Source organism: Podarcis bocagei, assembly GCF_964188305.1.
Source record: "Podarcis bocagei genome assembly, chromosome: 3".
Lineage (NCBI taxonomy): Eukaryota > Metazoa > Chordata > Lepidosauria > Squamata > Lacertidae > Podarcis > Podarcis bocagei.
In genome coordinates, this window is record NC_138127.1 from 92,235,312 (window position 1) to 92,256,097 (window position 20,786).

Genomic DNA, 20,786 nt, shown 5'->3' on the forward strand with positions numbered 1-20,786 from the left:
TGTTGAGGTGTAATTTGAACTTTTATTCACCAAATCCATTACTCTCTGCACTGAACTTAATGGTTCACAATGCTAGATACAATATAAAATTTTAAACCACATCATGCAACCTACAAATTGGGTGAAAATTCTACAAGAGTTCATAACTACTGTACTCTCCAATTGGGAAAGGAGGAACTGAGAAGCAAAATAAAAAATATAAAAAATCACAAAATAGCAGTAGGCAGCTTCGGAATAGCAGAAGGAAACTCTGGCCTGCATACCTAGTTAGGCCTACTAGGCCTCTGATTTTGGCCTGCAAAGCCATTCTGGGCAAACCACACACCCTTGTCAGTCACCTGACATATGGCATCGGGCACATAGATCTGCGATCTCTGATCAAAACATTAAGTGTTAAGATTGGAGACAAGTGATCTCTTATATTCAGTGTTAGTGCTAAGTACCAAAGTGCTAAAACTGGAAATAAGCTTATCTCCAATTTTAGCACTGTGGTGCTTAGCACTATTACCAGAGATTTTAAAAATTCTTTTTTTAAATAGCAGGGAGCATTTCTCTTATCTCCAATCTTACAGCATTGGATTTTGGACTACAACTCCCAGTCTTTATGACCAATGGTCAGGGATGATGTAAATTGGCTTAAGAAATTGGCCTACAGGAGAGACTTGAGGGCTCAGAAGCAATCTCGTACACTAGAAGTAGACTGAACAGAGCCTGTGGAATGATCAATGGTGTGATTGTGGTAAGGCTTGCTTTTGGTTCTTTGTCACTGCTTAAGAACTGAACAGTGAATTTTCAAATCCAAAGTCAAGACACCAAGAAAGCCAATCTGATATACCACTCACCTTGTGCCTCCAAAGAGGATGATCTTGTCCCCTACTCTACAACAGCACTGCCTGCGGCGAGGACATGGCCCTTTCCCTTTGGGATCAATTTTCTTCCAGGTAAAAGAAACTGGAGAAAACACATACACCATGAAAGCTGAATATTTCAAGCAATCCTGGTAAAGACAAGCCACATGAACAAGCTCTAGTTCTAAGAAGTTTACAAATTTAACACATAGAAACAAACCTGCTTTTCAGCAGAAACACTTGAGGTTTTTTGCTTGCAAGTAAAAAGATGCTCAGGTTTCAAATATCACAGTCTTTTCTTCATGAAAAATGTTTGTTTGCCCTCTTGATATTTTATTACCAATGGGGCAGGGATCTTCTGGTTAAACAGAAAAACCCTGGGACAGCTCCCTGAAATGCCTGCTAAGGCTATATATTCCTTCTCACCAATAATCACAAACATGAAATGTATGCAAAGCTGTATGTTTCATTGTACAAGCTGAACATTTCCAGCAGTTAATGAGGAGGATACAGATTTCATACCTTCAAGTCACCCAGGACTGTGTGAAGCAAGAAAATGCTACATTACATCACAACTCCTTAAATAAAGGGAACTCTTCCAAATTCTCTTGGAAGACTAGGGATATTATAGTTCAAAGCATTCAGCTGTTCCGGTTTGCACTTCACTTAAAAAACCCCCGGATATTTATTGCATAAGGACCCTTGAAAAAGCAATTGCTTTAGAGGGCAAATGAGAAGAAGGTGACAACCGTAGAACTCAGAATTAAGAAACCACGCAGCATCTTCTGAAAACATTCTGCAGATTGAACTATGCATTAACTTTCTTTTTGAAGAGTACATGTGGGTGCACTGCCATCTACTGGTTAACTGCATGAAGTACAGAAGCCATAGCCACTGAGACATCCCCACAGAGATGCCTGCTACCCTCTCTCCTTTATAAAGAGTGGAGATTGGCAGGTTAGTTGTATGAATATAATAAAGGCAGGACGTAGTTACTCTCTGGAGCATACACTGACAAACCTCCCCCATGAGCATCATACTAAGGGTGTGGTGAGATAATTGGAACTGTGTGGCAGTAAACTGAGGACATACATAAGCATCACTTCACATCACTTAAGGTGGGGCCTTGCAATCCCCAGGCTGGTATCTGGATGCATGAGTGGGCAGGTTGAGAGCCAATAAACAGAAGCTAAATACTAATACTCCTGTGCACAAGTGATTCCCAGGAACTAGAGTGCCTACCTGTTTTGGATGGGGTTGCATTCCTTCTGAGGGAACAGGTACATGTTCTGGGGGTTCTCCTTGATCCATCTTTGTCACTGGAGGCAAAAATAACCTCAGTGGCTAGGAGTGCCTTTTGCTATCCTTGGCTGGTTTGCCAGATATGCTAGGATAGCCTTGCCTAAACAATTTTGGATCAGGTTTTCTGAAAGAATGCCTTCTCCCACACAGGCCTGCCCATTCATGAAAATATTCAGAGGCGGCCATATTTATTTCATGGCAGCTTTGAGGCACCCCTGCTCTGTAGAATGAACTCCCTACTCATGTAGTATACACCTGCTGCAGTGAATTTCCACCCGCTGTTAAAACACATCCGATTGCTCAAGCTTTCTCCAGCCTCTGCCATCAGCTGAACAATTCCTAGGTATTGTAATTGCCATGTTCTTTTTACTGGATCATTTTGATTGTATATTGAATTATTTAATTGTATGCTGCCTTGTTAGTAGTGTAATGAGACACAGTAAATAAATATTTTAAACCAATGACATACCTACATATAATTAATGTAAGGAATTCACTTCCACAAGCTGCAGTGATCAGACAATGGATGTGTTCCAGCCAGCCATGTCTTCTTCCAGGGTACTCCCATCCTACAGCCCCTTGTTGTTCATGCTCAGTCCTCACTGAGTTGGTGGGTGTTTTTTCCTCCTCTTAGTTTCCACCCCGCCCCTGCCTGCCGATTTCCCCCCTACTTCTACAGACCCTGTGTTTCCTTGGGCATGCCGCTTACTTACTGGCTGAGCCCACAGCAATAACATTCAATCAATCCATCCAAGCTGAGCAGGGGTAGTGGCGGCGGCCTTAGCTTGGAGCTTACAGGTCAACTGTGGCATGGGGAAAGTAAAAGTGAAGGTGGCAGACAGGGGCTGAAGCAGCTAGCGGGAACAATCTGAAGTGGTCTCAGCTGCTTTTCAGAAAAGAGAATTTGTGGGCTCTTTGGATGTATGTACAGAATACAAGGGTAATTTAAAATTATTTTCTCATTCATTTTTAAACTCAGCCCTCTGAGGTTGAAAAGCAATCTTTTGATCTAAAGCAGAGCTTAGCGAGTTTCTGGCTAAGCAGGGATTTGAAGCTAGATCTGCTAGGACTATCCAGTACTTTAGTCTGTAAAATCTCACTGAAGGATTGCCGTTCTCTCTAGTGCTGAAGAAAAGGGTGCCCAAGAGGTTTCTGCACCATTATGGAGGCCTCTGCTATATCCTGCCCTTTCACACTGAGAGGTGGCAGAGCAAACATGACCATGCACAGGAAGGTGCTGGTGGTCATGGCGATGTGTGCACATGTGCATGTGTGTGTCCCAGTTCCTAAGAAGCCTGGCCAGGGAGCATCAGCCCACTAGCGAAAAGCAGCTGGCCATAAAACATATTCTTGAAGAAGCTACACTCTTCTGAATCTCTTATTTGAGAACTCATTAGCAGTGAGCCATATCAGTACCACGCAGCCACATTACCAACGGAGAGATGCAAATAAAGGGGTGGAGGGTTTGAAGCTCCTAATGGATATACTCATCCATCAAAGGCATGATCCAAAAGTCTACTGTGCAGTACTGCACGGTCAACCCCTGGCCTCCACAATCCCGAACAGGTACTGGTATTGCTGTTACTGTTGGCAGAGACAGCAACAGTTCATAGACAAAAGCTGCAGGGTCAGGGAGACTCACTCCAGGCTCAGATTAAGGAACCAGTATTTGTTGCATTACCTGGGTCCCATGTGGTGCCCCTGACATATGCCTGGAGCTTTATGGAGTGTGGCTGTTTAGCTTTCCCTTCCTCATGAGTACAATGTTGCCATTAGTGCATTGAGCTCCAAATCAATATAGCAACTACCACTTCAGCTAATACTGTTAACTGGGTCCAAGACCTCACCACTCCTTACTGATGGAATCTCTATGTGTTTGTGAACACATGCTACATGCATCTGTTGAACATATACATCCTACAAAACATATGGGAGCATCTGGGGCATGGAGGAAATGTGATTAATGCATAGCTGTAGCCCGGATCACAGCAGAGATTCTTGGAGGTTATTGTAATACCAGTAATAAGAAGGAATGTCAATTAAAAATACCTGGATCAAATTTCCAGAGATCGTGAAAGTGTCTGTTCAGACGTGCATTGTAGCCACCAAATATATACAACTCTCCATTGTAGCCAACTGTAGGGAATAGAGAAATTACATGTCAGGACACCTAAAACGAAGCTCAGTTTCGTATCAGTTACAACCAGGGACGCGGACTTATAAAAAATACTGGGGGGGCCCGGGAAAGCTCATGAATAATAAATAAGCTCATGAATATGCAAATAAAGTGGCGCCGCCTCCTCGTGAGCGAATAGGGGAGAGCGTGCTGCGCCTATTAATCAGCTCCGGAGCGGAAATTGGGTGGAGCTTTTGCTCGGGAGGGAGGGCAGGAGGCATGCAGCCCAACCCTGTGCATTTTGGGCTGGGGGAGGGGCGGCGATGGCGCTCTGCTGGAGGGGCGCCGGAGATTATTGGGGGGCAGAGCCCCCCCAAACGAATTTTTGAGGGGGCTCGGGCCCCCTCAAGCCCCATGGAGTCGGCGCCTATGGTTACAACTGAAAAGTTTTTGTGCTATTCCCCTATGAACACCAGTTGTTAGGAATCACAGGTGGGGAGAATGCTGTTGCACTCAAGTTCTGTTTATGATTTTCCCATAAGCAATCTGGGTGGTCAGGATGCTGGACAAGATGGGCCTTTGGTCTGATCCACCAGGACTCATGTGTTATTGCATGCCACATTCAGAGCTAAGGTTGTCCATTTACATTAGATTAAAAATAATTTCATATTGGAGGAAGGAGGGAGGTAAGCAACTGACTCCAAATTCTTGTCCTCTGTTTTTCCATCTTGTCCAAAATTGAAAATGGGCACCTCTCCCAATGGGAGATGCACAAGACTGATTTATGTGCTGATTCCCTGTTCATTGTTGCTTTCTAAAAACAACAAAGGCCACTACTTGATCTTCTGAAGACTTGTGCCTGATTGGCCAACTACAACTTTCTCTTTAATCTTAATTAGACTTCTCACGCTCGATGGAGTGTAATGATGACTTACATGCTGAGTGGCTCCTTCTGCCTTCAGGAAGGAGGGGAGTGGGAGGCGAGTCCAGCCAAGAGTTTGTGTCTGTGTCAAATACTTTGATTCGGTTACAGTAGATCTCATTGTTGGAGTGGAATGGCCCAAAGCGGTCTGCTCTTCCCCCAAACACATACATCTTTGTCCCAATTATTGTGGCTGAGTGAAAGTCTCTCCATCGAGCTGGTGTGCCCTGAAACAAGAGACTCCTGTTAAGTAAGTCAAAGGGAAATGGAAGTTACTTTAGGAGTAAAAGATATGAAAGGGGATGTAGGCGAAAGGGGATTTTGGGTGCTCAAAATTCTGTTGACTACAAACAAAAGCAGACAAAAGTTAAATGGCAAACAGGGTCACGTGCAGGACCCAAAGACATACTAATACCAATACTGACCTTTGTACAGATCAGACTCCAAATCATGTTGCTGCTATCCAATTTGTGGATGTCATTTGAAAAACAATCAGCCTGAAAGAAAGAGAAATTATTTAACTAGTGGGGATGCTGGATCAAGCACTGCCAGGCATTCTAAAGGCCCTTGGTTATTTTGCTCTCTAGAGATAAAAACAGAGTTTAATTCTTCAGCATTTCCCTGTGGAGCTGAAATATATTAAGGGAACTGAAATAGGTGGCTCAGAAAACAAAGCAGCTGTTCAGACTGACTCACATCAGTGCACACTATCCAAACAACACATTGAATATATATACGCCACTCCAGTTTATATACAGAAAAAAAGAAATAAAGTGAGAGATTAAAACCATGATTTACAGTACACTGGTTCTGAATGTCTGGTGTGAGATGGCAAAGGCTGCCCTTTGCCCTTCTTTTAAGTAAGTGCTAACATCAGTAGCTCTCATTAACCTCAGCTGGAGTTGTTAAAGAGTCACTAAGTCAGACCAGACAAGCCTTAAGCTAAATGTTCTGAGAGGAATGCATAATTAGCAACTACCTGTAAAAGATACTAGGATTGCTGGGTTTGCCAAAGTTTTGTAACACTTGGACCTACCATGGAGAGAGATAAAATCTTTGGATTTGCTGGTGAGTCCCTTAAATCCCATCACCATATTTTCGTTTGTTTCAGTACCCTGCCACACAGACTTTAATTAATGCTGTAAATCCACTGAAAACAAACTCAATTGCCATAAGATCTAGTCCAGGCTTCCTCAACCTCAGCCCTCCAGATGTTTTGAGACTACAATTCCCATCATCCCTGACCACTGGTCCTGCTAGCTAGGGATCATGGGAGTTGTAGGCAAAAAACATCTGGCGGGCCGAGGTTGAAGAAGCCTGATCTAGTCACTGAAAAAGCCAGTGAGATCCAGCTGTTTGTGTAGCACAAACAGGTTAAATCTCTGCTCAGCCACAAATCAATGGATGGCTTTTGGACACCATCTGTTCCAAATAACTCAGTCACCACCAGAAAACAGAGGTGGTCTATTATCTATTTTACAGTAATTGCAAGAATAAGCAGGAAGCGAAAACATTCTGCACATCTTACAAGCACAATTATGATTGTCTTAGGAATTTGTGGGATCTCTCTCTAGTGATGGTGAAGACAACACTAGAAAGTCATCTAGAAAGACAACGCTTAGAAAGTCTAAGTCTGTTTCCAAGCATAAATTAACATCTCCTCATACTTCTGATGCAACATATCTCTTTGTTTGTTTGTTTAGTCGTTTAGTCGTGTCCGACTCTTCGTGACCCCATGGACCAGAGCACGCCAGGCACTTCTGTCCTCCACTGCCTCCCGCAGTTTGATCAAACTCATGCTGGTAGCTTCAAGAACACCATCCAACCATCTCATTCTCTGTCGTCCCCTTCTCCTTGTGCCCTCCATCTTTCCCAACATCAGGGTCTTTTCCAGGGAGTCTTCTCTTCTCATGAGGTGGCCAAAGTATTGGAGCCTCAGCTTTACGATCTGTCCTTCCAGTGAGCGCTCAGGGCTGATTTCCTTCAGAATGGAGAGGTTTGATCTTCTTGCAGTCCATGGGACTCTCAAGAGTCTCCTCCAGCACCATAATTCAAAAGCATCAATTCTTCGGCGATCAGCCTTCTTTATGGTCCAGCTCTCACTTCCATACATCACTACTGGGAAAACCATGGCTTTTACTATACGGACCTTTGTTGGCAAGGTGATGTCTCTGCTTTTTAAGATGTTGTCTAGGTTTGCCATCGCCTTTCTCCCAAGGAGCAGGCGTCTTTTAATTTCGTGACTGCTGTTACCATCTGCACTGATCATGGAGCCCAAGAAAGTAAAATCTCTCACTGCCTCCATTTCTTCCCCTTCTATTTGCCAGGAGGTGATGGGCCCAGTGGCCATGATCTTCGTTTTTTTGATGTTGAGCTTCAGACCATATTTTGCGCTCTCCTCTTTCACCCTCATTAAAAGGTTCTTTAATTCCTCTTCACTTTCTGCCATCAAGGTTGTGTCATCTGCATATCTGAGGTTGTTGATATTTCTTCCGGCAATCTTAATTCCGGCTTGGGATTCATCCAGCCCAGCCTTTCGCATGATGAGTTCTGCATATAAGTTAAATAAGCAGGGAGACAATATACAGCCTTGCCGTACTCCTTTCCCAATTTGGAACCAATCAGTTGTTCCATATCCAGTTCTAACTGTAGCTTCTTGTCCCACATAGAGATTTCTCAGGAGACAGATGAGGTGATCAGGCACTCCCATTTCTTTAAGAACTTGCCATAGTTTGCTGTGGTCAACACAGTCAAAGGCTTTTGCATAGTCAATGAAGCAGAAGTAGATGTCTTTCTGGAACTCTCTAGCTTTCTCCATAATCCAGCGCATGTTTGCAATTTGGTCTCTGGTTCCTCTGCCTCTTCTAAATCCAGCTTGCACTTCTGGGAGTTCTCGGTCCACATACTGCTTGAGCCTTCCTTGTAGAATTTTAAGCATAACCTTGCTAGAGTGTGAAATGAGTGCAATTGTGCGGTAGTTGGAGCATTCTTTGGCACTGCCTTTCTTTGGGATTGGGATGTAGACTGATCTTCTCCAATCCTCTGGCCACTGCTGAGTTTTCCAAACTTGCTGGCATATTGAGTGTAGCACCTTAACAGCATCATCTTTTAAAATTTTAAACAGTTCAGCTGGAATACCATCACTTCCACTGGCCTTGTTATTTGCAGTGCTTTCTAAGGCCCATTTGACTTCACTCTCCAGGATGTCTGGCTCAAGGTCAGCAACCACACTACCTGGGGTGTACGAGACATCCATATCTTTCTGGTATAATTCCTCTGTGTATTCTTGCCACCTCTTCTTGATGTCTTCTGCTTCAGTTAGGTCTTTACCACTTTTGTCCTTTATTATGGTAATCTTTGTACGAAATGTTCCTTTCATATTTCCGATTTTCTTGAACAGATCTCTGGTTCTTCCCATTCTGTTGCTTTCCTCTATTTCTTTGCATTGCTCGTTTAAGAAGCGATAGCGACGGCGAAGAAGAATTTCTTCACCGCCTCTATTGCATCTGCAGAAAACAGCAGCAGGAGACTTTTTCAGGTGGTTCACAATTTAGCGGAACCACCTGCAACATCGGGGCCCAGTACGGGCCACATGTTCTCCTGCAATGATTTTGCAAAGTTTTTTGCAGATAAAATCGCCCAGATTCGGGAAGAAGTAGACTCCACCGTGGGAGCAGGGCCGGGGCGGGAGAGTGCTAGAGTTCTGTCTAGTCAAGTTGAGTGGGATCAATTTCAACCTGTTACCTCCGAGGATGTGGACAGGCTGCTTGGACGAGTGAAACCAACCACCTGTCTCCTGGATCCTTGCCCATCCTGGCTTATAAAAGCTAGCCGGGAAGGACTGGGCGATGGGCTTCGTGGGGTGGTGAATGCTTCCCTCCGTGAGGGAGCCTTCCCAGACCCGCTGAAAGAGGCGGTTATTAAACCGCTTCTTAAAAAACCATCTTTAGATGCGGCCACGATGGCCAACTATCGCCCAGTCTCAAATCTTCCATTCCTGGGCAAGGTGATTGAGCGAGTGGTTGCTGAACAACTCCAGGCACGCCTGGAAGAAGCGGACCATTTGGATCCCTTCCAGTCGGGATTCAGGCCTCATCATGGGACTGAAACTGCCTTGGTCGCACTGGTTGATGATCTCCGGCGGGCTAGGGACAAAGGTGAGAGCTGTTTCCTAGTTCTGCTGGATCTCTCAGCGGCGTTTGATACCATCGACCATAGCATCCTTCTGGACCGTCTTGAGGGGCTGGGAGCTGGGGGCACTGTTATACAGTGGTTCCGCTCCTTCCTCCTGGGCCGTGTTCAGAAAGTGGTGGTGGGGGATGAGTGTTCAGACCCTTGGGCCCTCACTTGTGGGGTGCCTCAGGGTTCTGTCCTCTCCCCCATGCTTTTTAACATCTATATGAAGCCGCTGGGAGAGATCATCAGGAGGTTTGGGCTGGGTGTTCATCAGTATGCGGATGACACCCAGCTCTACCTCTCTTTTAAATCAGAACCAGTGAAGGCGGTGAAGGTCCTGTGTGAGTGTCTGGAGGCGGTTGGAGGATGGATGGCGGCTAACAGATTGAGGTTGAATCCTGACAAGACAGAAGTACTGTTTTTGGGGGACAGGAGGCGGGCAGGTGTGGAGGATTCCCTGGTCCTGAATGGGGTAACTGTGCCCCTGAAGGACCAGGTGCGCAGCCTGGGAGTCATTTTGGACTCACAGCTGTCCATGGAGGCACAGGTCAAATCTGTGTCCAGGGCAGCTGTTTACCAACTCCATCTGGTACGTAGGCTGAGACCCTATCTGCCTGCGGACTGTCTCGCCAGAGTGGTGCATGCTCTGGTTATCTCCCGCTTGGACTACTGCAATGCGCTCTACGTGGGGCTACCTTTGAAGGTGACGCGGAAACTACAACTAATCCAGAATGCGGCAGCTAGACTGGTGACTGGGAGCGGCCGCCGAGACCATATAACACCGGTCTTGAAAGACCTGCATTGGCTCCCAGTACGTTTCCGAGCACAATTCAAAGTGTTGGTGCTGACCTTTAAAGCCCTAAACGGCCTCGGTCCAGTATACCTGAAGGAGCGTCTCCACCCCCATCAGTCTGCCCGGACGCTGAGGTCCAGCGCCGAGGGCCTTCTGGCGGTTCCCTCACTGCGAGAAGCAAAGCTACAGGGAACCAGGCAGAGGGCCTTCTCGGTAGTGGCGCCCGCCCTGTGGAACGCCCTTCCAGCAGATGTCAAAGCGATAAACAACTACCTGACATTCAGGAGACATCTTAAGGCAGCCCTGTTCAGGGAAGTTTTTAACGTGTGACATTTTACTGTATTTCTGGTTTTTATGGAAGCCGCCCAGAGTGGCTGGGGAGGCCCAGCCAGATGGGCGGGGTATAAATAATAAATTATTATTATTATTATTATTATTATTATTATTATTATTAAGAAGGCCTTCTTGTCTCTCCTTGCTATTCTTTGGAAATCTGCATTCAATTTCTTGTATCTTTCATTATCTCCCTCGCATTTTGCTTGCCTTCTCTCCCCCGCTATTTGTAAGGCCTCGTTGGACAGCCACTTTGCTTTCTTGCATTTCTTTTTCATTGGGATGGTTTTAGTTGCTGCCTCCTGTATAATGTTGCGAGCCTCCACCCATAGTTCTTCAGGCACTCTGTCCAGCAAATCTAAATCCTTAAACCTGTTCCTCACTTCCACTGTGTATTCATAAGGGATTTGGTTTAGATTGTATCTTACCTGTCCAGTGGTTTTTCCTACTTTCTTCAGTTTAAGCTTGAATTTTGCTATAAGAAGCTGATGATCTGAGCCACAGTCAGCTCCAGGTCTTGTTTTTGCTGACTGTATAGAGCTTCTCCATCTTTCGCTGCAGAGAATATAATCAATCTGATTTCGATGTTGCCCATCTGGGGATGTCCATGTGTAGAGTCGTCTCTTGTGTTGTTGGAAAAGCGTGTTTGTGATGACCAACTTGTTCTCTTGGCAGAACTCTATTAGCCTTTGCCCTGCTTCGTTTTGATCTCCAAGGCCAAACTTGCCAGTTGTTCCTTTTATCTCTTGATTCCCTACTTTAGCATTCCAATCCCCTATAATGAGCAGAACATCCTTCTTTGGTGTCACTTCTATAAGGTCTTGTAAGTCTTCATAGAATTGGTCAATTTCAGTTTCTTCAGCACCAGTAGTTGGTGCATAAACTTGGATTACTGTGATGTTAAAAGGTCTGCCTTGGATTCGTATCGAGATCATTCTATCATTTTTGAGACTGCATCCCAGTACAGCTTTCGCCACTCTTTTGTTGACTATGAGGGCCACTCCATTTCTTTTACGGGTTTCTTGCCCACAGTAGTAGATATGATAGTCATCCGAACTGAATTCGCCCATTCCTGTCCATTTTAGCTCACTGATGCCCAGGATGTCAATATTTATTCTTGCCATCTCATTTTTGACCACATCCAACTTACCCAGGTTCATGGTTCTTACATTCCAGGTTCCTATGCAATATTTTTCTTTACAGCATTGGACTTTCCTTTCGCTTCCATACATATCTCTTAGAAACATAACATATCTCTTAGAAAGTTTGAAATTTTTAGTCATCCAATAGGTCAAGGACTTGAACTAGACTCCCTTTGGACTGTTTCTGTGCATACCATTATTATTATTATTGAGTTTCTACACCCCCTATACCCAGAGGTCTCAGGGCGGTTCACAGAACAAATTAACATCTATTCATAAATGAGCATCTATTCATCCTTCTGATGCAATCCAACTTTTAAGAGGTTTGACAATTTGATCTAAGATATTTGTTTACAGCCCTTCATATTAATAACCCAGGACAGCATTCAGAACTGCAACCTGTCATAAAAAGAAAGAGGAGGAAAATACAAATGTAGTGGCTTGACAACAAAGGCAATAATGCCTGAAAAGTCAATAGTCTAAATTGAGTTTTGCTTTTTACTTACCAATCAACAGTACAGCAGCTTGCTCTCTAAGAGGCAAGGAGCACAGAGATGCATAAGCAGCAAGCAGACTTTGACTCTAAATACATCTAGCCCTTTAAACCTAGGTGTAGACTAAGGCTACAGTCTAATACCCTTGGGAGTAAATCCTACTGAATAAATATGCACAGGACATGGCCTCATGCTTGGAGTTCATCAGCTACAATGAAAGTTTGGCATTATTATCAGGATGTGACAGTATGGGGTTACAATAGAGAACATTTCAGTGATCTTTAACTTAATTCACAAATGTCTTTAAATATAATTGTTGGTAAAGGAAAGAAAGAGGGGAAAAAGTGAAGTGGGAGCAGAGGGACCACTCAGAATTCTCTTTGAATAACTTGATTTGGAAGCACCATTTCTCATGCAGACCTGAACACAAATAGCAGAGATCATAGGATAACTTACCAGTTGTTCATATCCCCCAAAGATATACATGCTCTTTCCCAAGACGCAAGCCGAATGTCCATCTCTTGCTCCCGGAACCATTCCAGAAACTTTTGGTGTGAACCATTTGTGCGTGCCTAATACGTTAAAAACAAAAAACCAGAGAGATGAGCCATTACCAGCAGACACAGAATGTCACGTTCAGGAATTAATGAAAAAGGGCATGGCCCTTGGAGAAAAATCCTAAACAAACACATTTCTCTCCTTTTAAGGAAGGAACCACTTCTCTTCCACACAGGACAGTGGAACAGCAGCTGCCTCCCTAGAAGCTATCTTGTAGTTCCTGAAAAACTATGTAAAGCCACCACTCACATTCCTGTGAAATTTCACTATTATCCTACTGTGTATTACAAAGTAAGAAACAGTTGCAGTATTTTGGGAAGCAATTAAACTGTAGGAGAGTATTTTTCAGTACCTGAAAAATATTTTTAATGCAAGGCTGCCTGGTTATCTGTAAAGTTAAAGCAAGCACCTGTCTCAGAAGTCCATAAAAAGAAGCACAGATAATCCTCGGAGAAGCAAGAGATTGCCTAACCACAGTTGGCAGTCAGCTTCAGTGCTTATTCCAGGAAGCAGAATAGAGCGGCCTGTTCATAATCCTCTAGCACCCAAGAATCTCTCACAACCTGGCTTCCATCCACAGCCACCCACCTAGATTAACTGGATAAGTATTCCATTCCAACACAAGGTCAATGTAAACTCTGTGGAGATTATTAGCACAAAGGGAAAGTGAGCCTTGCTCCTAGTGGGATGTGTGCCATGCTTGGATTTCTAAAGCCAGTCATGTGCTACCCCTAGAGACCTCGGCCAAGAGCTACATATGAAACTAGAGACTGGAGCAGGCTGTGACATCTAATACAGATAGCATTTGCAAGCCAACAAAGGACAATGCCTTGCAGAATAGCTTCAGGGCTTTGTCTAGCCTGAAGTGACTCATGCAAGAGGGTTTCCACCTTTTCCCATGAGAGGGGAAGGATTAGTAGACTTGCTTTCCAGGGATGGTAGGAAATTGCACAAGCAAGAGCATCCAAGGCTGCCTAGGACTCTGGACAGCAACAGTCCCTTGCAGCTTTTCCCACCACTCCTCAAACCAAAATCAGTTTGGCAGCTGTGTGATGCCCCTATGTACAACGGAATTCTATGGATATCTAGTTTTGCTCCCTAGAATGAACTCCAAGATACCGAGAAAGCAAATTTGTTAAGAGAATTAGCTAGACCTGGAAAGACAGCCCAAGAACCGATAGCCCATCTCTCGTTGCATGGAGAGTTTGTAAGATATTGGTTCTCTCATTATTTCCTTCTGACTAGTTTCCTTCTTTCCTGTTGAACACTTTCCTCTTTCAACAAACCTTTTATGTGAAGAGTTCTGATCAGTATCTGAACTGATCTGCAACTTACACATGCAACTGTTTTAGCTGGTTTTATATATGCAATTGTTTTGCATATGGCTTCTATTGTATTGAAAATTCACTTCAAAATGCTTCATAGGAAGTAGTTAATAAATGAAATAAAAATATGCCAACACCTTCCCTTGATGCAACATACCCTTTTCCTGCTACTGTATGAAGTCTCCCTGCATTGTGCGCTGCCCACAGTAGTGAGAGCATAATTTCCATAAAGCACCAGTCATGAAGACTGAAGACTGTACAATTCCCATGTTCTTTGAAAACATTAACCACGTCTCTATAGATGTTATAATCAACAAGATTAAGTACTTTCACACCTGCTGGGGACAAACTGCAACTTTTTAGAATATACACTTTCAGCAGCATGTGACAGCCAGGGATATGGGGAGCAGCAACAACACTTACTGACGTCAAAGGCGTATAGGACATTGCAGGCTCCCTCAGTGTCATTGCGGCCTCCCCAAATGTAGATGGTGTCCTCAATAAGCACTGCAGAGTGTCCATATCTCATGTATGGAACCTCCCTCACATGGTCCCTGCTGTTTGTCCACACTGGTGGTAGTTTGGTCCAGCGCAGAGAGACTAAAAGGAAAAAGCCCACAGTGTTACTTGACTGGCTTGCTCTTATGCATCAGGCTGCTATGCACAGATACTAACTGACAAACAATTCAATTGCTTGGATTAACAAGTCATAATTGTTGGAGGAAATCCAATGCTGTCATGCAGTACTCTCTCTCTCTCTCTCTCTCTCTCTCGTGTGTGTGCCTGTGTGTGCGCGCGCGTTAAGATTGCAAAACATTACTTTACTCAGGGAAAATAAAAAGGGAAGAGAGAACAATGAAAAGATGCTAAAAGGGTTATACCACTAAGAGAATGTGAAAAATGTTCACCTAGTAATAATAATAACAATAATAATTTATTACTTATACCCCACCCATCTGGCTGGGTTTCCCAAGCCATTCTGGGCAGCTTCCAACAAAATATTAAAATACAATAGTCCTTAGATATTAAAAGCTTCCCTAAACAGGGCTGCCTTCAGATGTCTTCTAAAAGTCTGGTAGTTGTTTTTCCCTTTGACATTTGATGGGAGGGCGTTCCACAGGGCGGGCGCCATTGCTGAGAAGGCCCTTTGCCTGGTTCCCTGTAACTAGGCTTCTCGCAGCGAGGGAACTGCCAGAAGGCCCTCGGCGTTAGACCTCAGTGTCCGGGCAGAACAATGGGAGTCTACTGGACTGAGGCTGTTTTGGGGCTTTAAAGGTCAGCACCAACACTTTGAACAATCTGTTGCAAATGTGTTACACTATATAGATGCTGGTGCCAGATAAAGCATACCTGATGAAAATAGTATTTTCAACCATTGCTCCATTAGAAAAAGACATATATTTTAGAGTTCTAAAAGAATTAACACACGCGAGTACAAAGCAGAGAAAATTAAGTGCTTTGAAGGCCCATTTAGGGTAATGGTTAAACATTGTTAAAAGCACACAGTGTAAAAGCTTAAATTAGGGAAATGGATAGCTGAATGGCAGATTAGAATATGTAAGACAGCACACACTAGAAAAAGTAAAAATATTCAACTCTTATTAATCATTTAAAAACAGCAGTAATCAACTAATGTACAATTCTATTGTCTATTTTCACAACAATGTTCTTCGGAACATTGGGCTAAGACAATTGCTGAAGGCTAATGTGCTTCATTGCTGAGTATTTGAGCTTGGGTCTCTCATAACTGAATCTACTACTCTGTCCTGTTGAAACTTACTCTGCCCTACCAGACTCCTGTTTGCTTCCCCTCTTCTGACTCTCCACTGGAATCTGCATATTACACATATGACAATGAAAATCTGTAATTAGCTCCATAAAACTCCATGCCATAGTGTACTACTGCTGCCAAGTGATTCCCCAGTTTAAACAAATAAAACTGTATTTAAAAAAAAACACACCTTCCAATTAAGGTTAATAAAATCAGGTATTTATATAGCTCAGCAGCATCTAGGTCATACTGTGCCATTCCTGTTTAAGCACCGAAGTTTGCCACTAACTGATGAGGCTTCTCCATGCATCATCAAGTGGATCATTAACAGGCTTTTGCACCTTCCCCAAAGAGCTTGGGGTTGGTCAGTTGTAAGTGTGACATCTGGGTGAACCAACCTGTTGCATCAGAGTAGAACACAAGCTTGTTTTCCTAACCTGAATTATGAACAGGCTGCATTTCGGTCATTTCTACTTGATGCTTACCATACATTATTTATCAACTGGCTAGTGTCAGATTGCTGTATTATTTTCACATGGTAACAGAAGTAAAAAAAAAATCAATTTAATAACAGAGTGAAAGATGCATTCATGTCACACAGCACTGAAAACTAAAATATGGTGATGGTTGCTCCATGAATTACCGTATATGATCAAAAATGTTTTCAGTTATGAAAGCTATATATAGATTTTATAATCAATAAGGGAAATTTTGACCATCTTGTAATTTCAGCAGATATGTACTCCAGTTCAGAATGGTAGTTATAGGGAAAGCCCTTACAATTTAAGATGCCATATTTATAGTGTTATTGAAGCTCTACCACTTATTCCAGTGTTCACTGTATAAAGAAAACAAAGCAATGAATACTTGGATAGCTTGTTTTTGGAAAGGGATGTTGATCTAGCAAGAAAAAAAAATAAAATAATTGAAGTTTTCTTAGCCATCAGAAAAATAAATCTAATTTAAAAAGTAATCGCCTTTGCTTTTTCGGCTGCAAATGTGTGAAACTCTTTTTTCCTAGGACACACAATTGATGGTTTTTATAACCCCTTTGATTTTCTGCAAATATGTTTGATTTTTAATACAGTATAACTTCTGGCTTAAACAAGTAAATAATATTCCATTTCTTTCCACAGCAGCAAATCATTTCCCAACCAATGACTCATTTTTAAGGATTATTCCTTCTCCAAGGCAACCTAAAGGTTATCAAAGTATCTTGGAAAGGGAAATCATAAATCAGGGAGTTTTTCCTCCCTCAGCACTTCCTACAATGAAGCTTTGCTCCAACATTTGTTCCCCAAACTTGTTCTGATGATATACTAAAGGTCACTTCATACACAATACTTTTCCTAGACAGCAAGTAGCTCCCAAAGAGGTGAAATTTCAGCAAGATGCATACATGCATTTTTTAATATAAAAATATATGCATTGATTTGTTTACTGCTGTATATTATTATTGCAATCTTATACTTTAATGTATTGTAATTCTAAGTTTTAACCTCTTGTTCATGGCTCTGTTATTTTTTATAATGAATATTGATATATAAATGATAAACAACAAATAAATATAATGTTCATGTTGTGTGAAATGCTCCTTACGGACAATTCCCGCTTTTGATACTTTTTAAATTCTCAGTGACCTCATCTATGTTTAACAGCTAACTACCACTACCGAATAAGTAAGGCAGCTGGGTTTGTTTGCAACAGCATGTGGACCTTGGATTTAAAGATCTCAAAATCTGGAAAACATGCTTTCACAACATTCTAAAAACATAACCATTCAATCATATGAAAGTGCTACTTGTTCAGGTCCTTTGCAGCCACACTCATTTTACCTGCATTGAATACATGAACGTCGATCTGTCGCAGTGTCTCATAGTCTTCCCCAGAACAGTAACCGCCAAAAGAGTAGACTTTGTGTCCAACAGCCACAGCAGCGTGGTTTACTCTCCGGGGCCCACCTTCTAAATGCACTGTCCACCGTAACATTCCCTTTTGCAAGTGCTCAGTCCCTCCAAGAAGGGGGTTGGGGCATCAGAGTTTCATGCCAACAGGGCTACCAACCATGTTGGTATGTAGCCACAGAGCTCTGAAAAAGACAACAAATTTACAAATCTTCAAATGCAACTGATTATGCCCACTGTAAAATGAATGAGTCTTCCTCTATGGAACAGCTTTCCCACTAGACACGGTTTTAACTGCCTCTTTGAATATCACATTACATTGTTCCTCTTGGGTGGGAGAAAGCAATTAGTTTTTTCTTGTTAGCCTGCTACGTATCTAAGATAGGGAATAGTATTTATTGAATCAGAAAAGGTGAAATATGTAATCATTCAAAAAATGGCAAAACAGGAGTGTTAACTATGTCTCAGCAGTTCAGGAGGGCAGCAAGAATAAGAATTTCCCTCTAGTCATCATTTCACAGACTGCATACTCAACAACAGTAATGGTAAAGAGAAAAGATGTTCCCATCAGGTTGTACAGCAATTATTTGTTCTAACAGAAGACAAAGAGAATGTTCATGGCAAATTGATCGCAACAAATGAATTTACAATTCAAGTCTTTTTTCTCTATGTGGGGCAGTTCCCAGTCAAGTCACTACAATGCCCCATCTTATATTTGTGCATCTGATTATTCCCAAATATAGAACCTTACATTTGTCCATATTGAAATTTTGCTAGTTTTGGCCCAGTTCTCCAATCTGTAAAAGTAATATTGAATCCTGATTCTATCTTCTATCTTCTCCCAATTTGGTAACAGTTACAGGTTTGATGAACATCCCCTCTATTTCTTCATACAAGTAATTTATAAAGATGTTGAAAAGCACTGGGCCCAGGACAGAACCCTGCTGTACCCCACTTATTTAATTCCTAACCAAAGAGAGTTCTAGAACCTGGCATCATCCAATGAAATTGAAAGATTCAAAACAGACAAAAGAAAGTGCAGTTTCATACAGCACATAGTTAAACTATGAAATAGGCTACCACAAGATGTAGTGATGACCAGCACTTGGACGGCTTTAAAATGGGGTTAGAAAAATTCATGGAGGATATAGTTAACAAAAGCTACAAGTTATGATGGTTGTGTGCTACTTCCAGTATTGGAGGCGGTATGCCATTGAATACCAGTAAGCACAAATGGGGAGACTGCTGTTGCATACACGTCTTGCTTGAGGACTTCCCAGAAGTATTGGGTTGGTCACTGTGAGAAAAGAATGGTAGACTAGATGTGCCTTTGATCCGATCCAGCAAGGCTCTTATGTAATAGGAGTCCAGGCAATATATATATAGTTTTACTTGAAGGGTAAAGATCCTCTTTAATGATTTAGAGCTTTGTGTCTGGCTTTTCATCACACACAAGCAAGAAAAAAGCAGGCTGCTTATTCAAGAAGCATTTTCAAAAGTCAATCCCTTGGAGAAAATCAGTGGTTAGAGATTTAAACCCACACACGTCTCTCCAGCTATGTGTCCAAAATAGAAGGAAAATCAAGACCTGTCTTCTGCTGTGTGATGACTGTAGTGGGAGTTCTTGAAACCTTGTCAAAAGACTTCGTGAAGTTGGAATCTTAGAGTACTTAGAGAGAGCTTTTCTCACGAGGTGTTTGAACTATGTAGGAGTTTTAAAACCAAGGAACAGAATATTCTCTACTTGTTTAACTGTTCATCTCCTGTCTGTGGCAACAAACTCAGCACCAGTCCAGTCAACTGGAAATATCCATAGGAAAATGAAATGTTTTCTTTAAGCAGAGGGCTTGCAATGAAGGCCAATAAAGCAACTGAAATCAATTTTCCAAAAAAATTGAAATCAATTAGCGTCAGCCAAATATAGTTTAGAGTAGTATTCCACCCCAAACACACAGACCAGATGTTAACACTTGAAAACTTTCCCTTTGTCTGGTGTACTAAAATATATAAATTCTTAAAAGAGGTGAAAATTCTAGTATAAAATGCATGATGAAAGAAGGTAACATGGTTAAGAAAGAGGCAGAGATCCAACATGTGATTCTATGATTTTATGTTATATATATTATATGGGACACGGGTGGCGCTGTGGTCTAAACCACTGAGCCTTGGGCTTGCCGAATGGAAGGTTGGTGGTTTGAATCCCAGCGACGGGGTGAGCTCCTGTTGCTTGGTCCCTGCTCCTGCCAACCTAGCCGTTCGAAAGCACGTCAAAGTGCAAGTAGATAAATAGGTACCGCTCCGGCGGGAAGGTAAACAGCATTTCCGTGTGCTGCTCTGGTTTCGCCAGAAGTGGCTTAGTCATGCTGGCCACATGACCCAGGAAAACTGTCTGCGGACAAATGTTGGCTCACTCGGCCAGTAAAGCGAGATGAGCGCAGCAACCCCAGTCGTTTGCGACTGGACTTAACTGTCAGGGGTCCTTTACCTTTACCTTTTTATGGTATATATGTTAAGAACACTGACAAAATGTAACAGAAAAGAAAAAAGTATGAGGGATGAAGGTGCCTATATATATATTTATATATATATTTTTATTTCAAGAGAGAAAAATATTGGCTGAATGTATAAAGTTAGGAACACAACAATGGCTATATAAGATCAGAATCCTAAGAGGAAAAGCTAGTCTATCCTAGGTGCATACAAAAACCATTTCTAAATAATGATAACATCTATTTTCCATATGCATTTTATAAGCTTCACTATAGAGGAAAATGAAGAATAGTTCAGCTTCCTAAACAAGTAATTGGGGCCTTAGTGGGGGAGCTCCTTCATGGAAAAATTCTACATATGCATCCATCATAGTTGTCTTTCAAGCACTGAGCACATCACATGCACATCTTTTAACATGAATGCAATTAAGAAATGCAATTCGGGATTTCTGCAGGTAGGGAGAGGTACTGATAAAGAATTACCCCCAAAGTTTTAGGTACATGTTAAATTTTAAGGTGTATGTGGCTGTGGCCAGGGATCAAAGACGGACTTTTCTTTTTTCTTTTTTAAGTAAGTCTGTAGCCCACCTAGAAAGAAAATCATGGGGCAAAG

At 42.4% G+C, this 20,786-nt stretch overlaps 1 protein-coding gene and 1 long non-coding RNA gene across 4 annotated transcripts in view; one reads left to right on the forward strand and one right to left on the reverse strand.

Annotated features, from left to right (window-relative positions):
- Positions 1-20,175, forward strand: part of LOC308584288 — a 162,007-nt gene extending 141,832 nt beyond the window's left edge. Inside the window, exon 3 of the long non-coding RNA XR_014006743.1 lies at positions 19,964-20,175. This is a non-coding gene — a long non-coding RNA (uncharacterized lncRNA). The remainder of the gene's footprint in view (positions 1-19,963) is intronic.
- Positions 1-20,786, reverse strand: part of KLHDC3 (kelch domain containing 3) — a 54,676-nt gene that overhangs the window by 17,193 nt on the left and 16,697 nt on the right. For all 3 annotated transcript variants that reach the window (XM_081188743.1, XM_081188742.1, XM_081188744.1), the window contains exons 2-8: positions 17,616-17,869; positions 14,433-14,609; positions 12,583-12,698; positions 5,614-5,685; positions 5,202-5,415; positions 4,200-4,286; positions 843-951 (exon numbers count right to left, since the gene is read on the reverse strand). In XM_081188743.1, coding sequence (XP_081044869.1) covers positions 843-951; positions 4,200-4,286; positions 5,202-5,415; positions 5,614-5,685; positions 12,583-12,698; positions 14,433-14,609; positions 17,616-17,769 — 929 coding nt within the window. In that variant the 5' untranslated portion in view covers positions 17,770-17,869. The remainder of the gene's footprint in view (positions 1-842; positions 952-4,199; positions 4,287-5,201; positions 5,416-5,613; positions 5,686-12,582; positions 12,699-14,432; positions 14,610-17,615; positions 17,870-20,786) is intronic.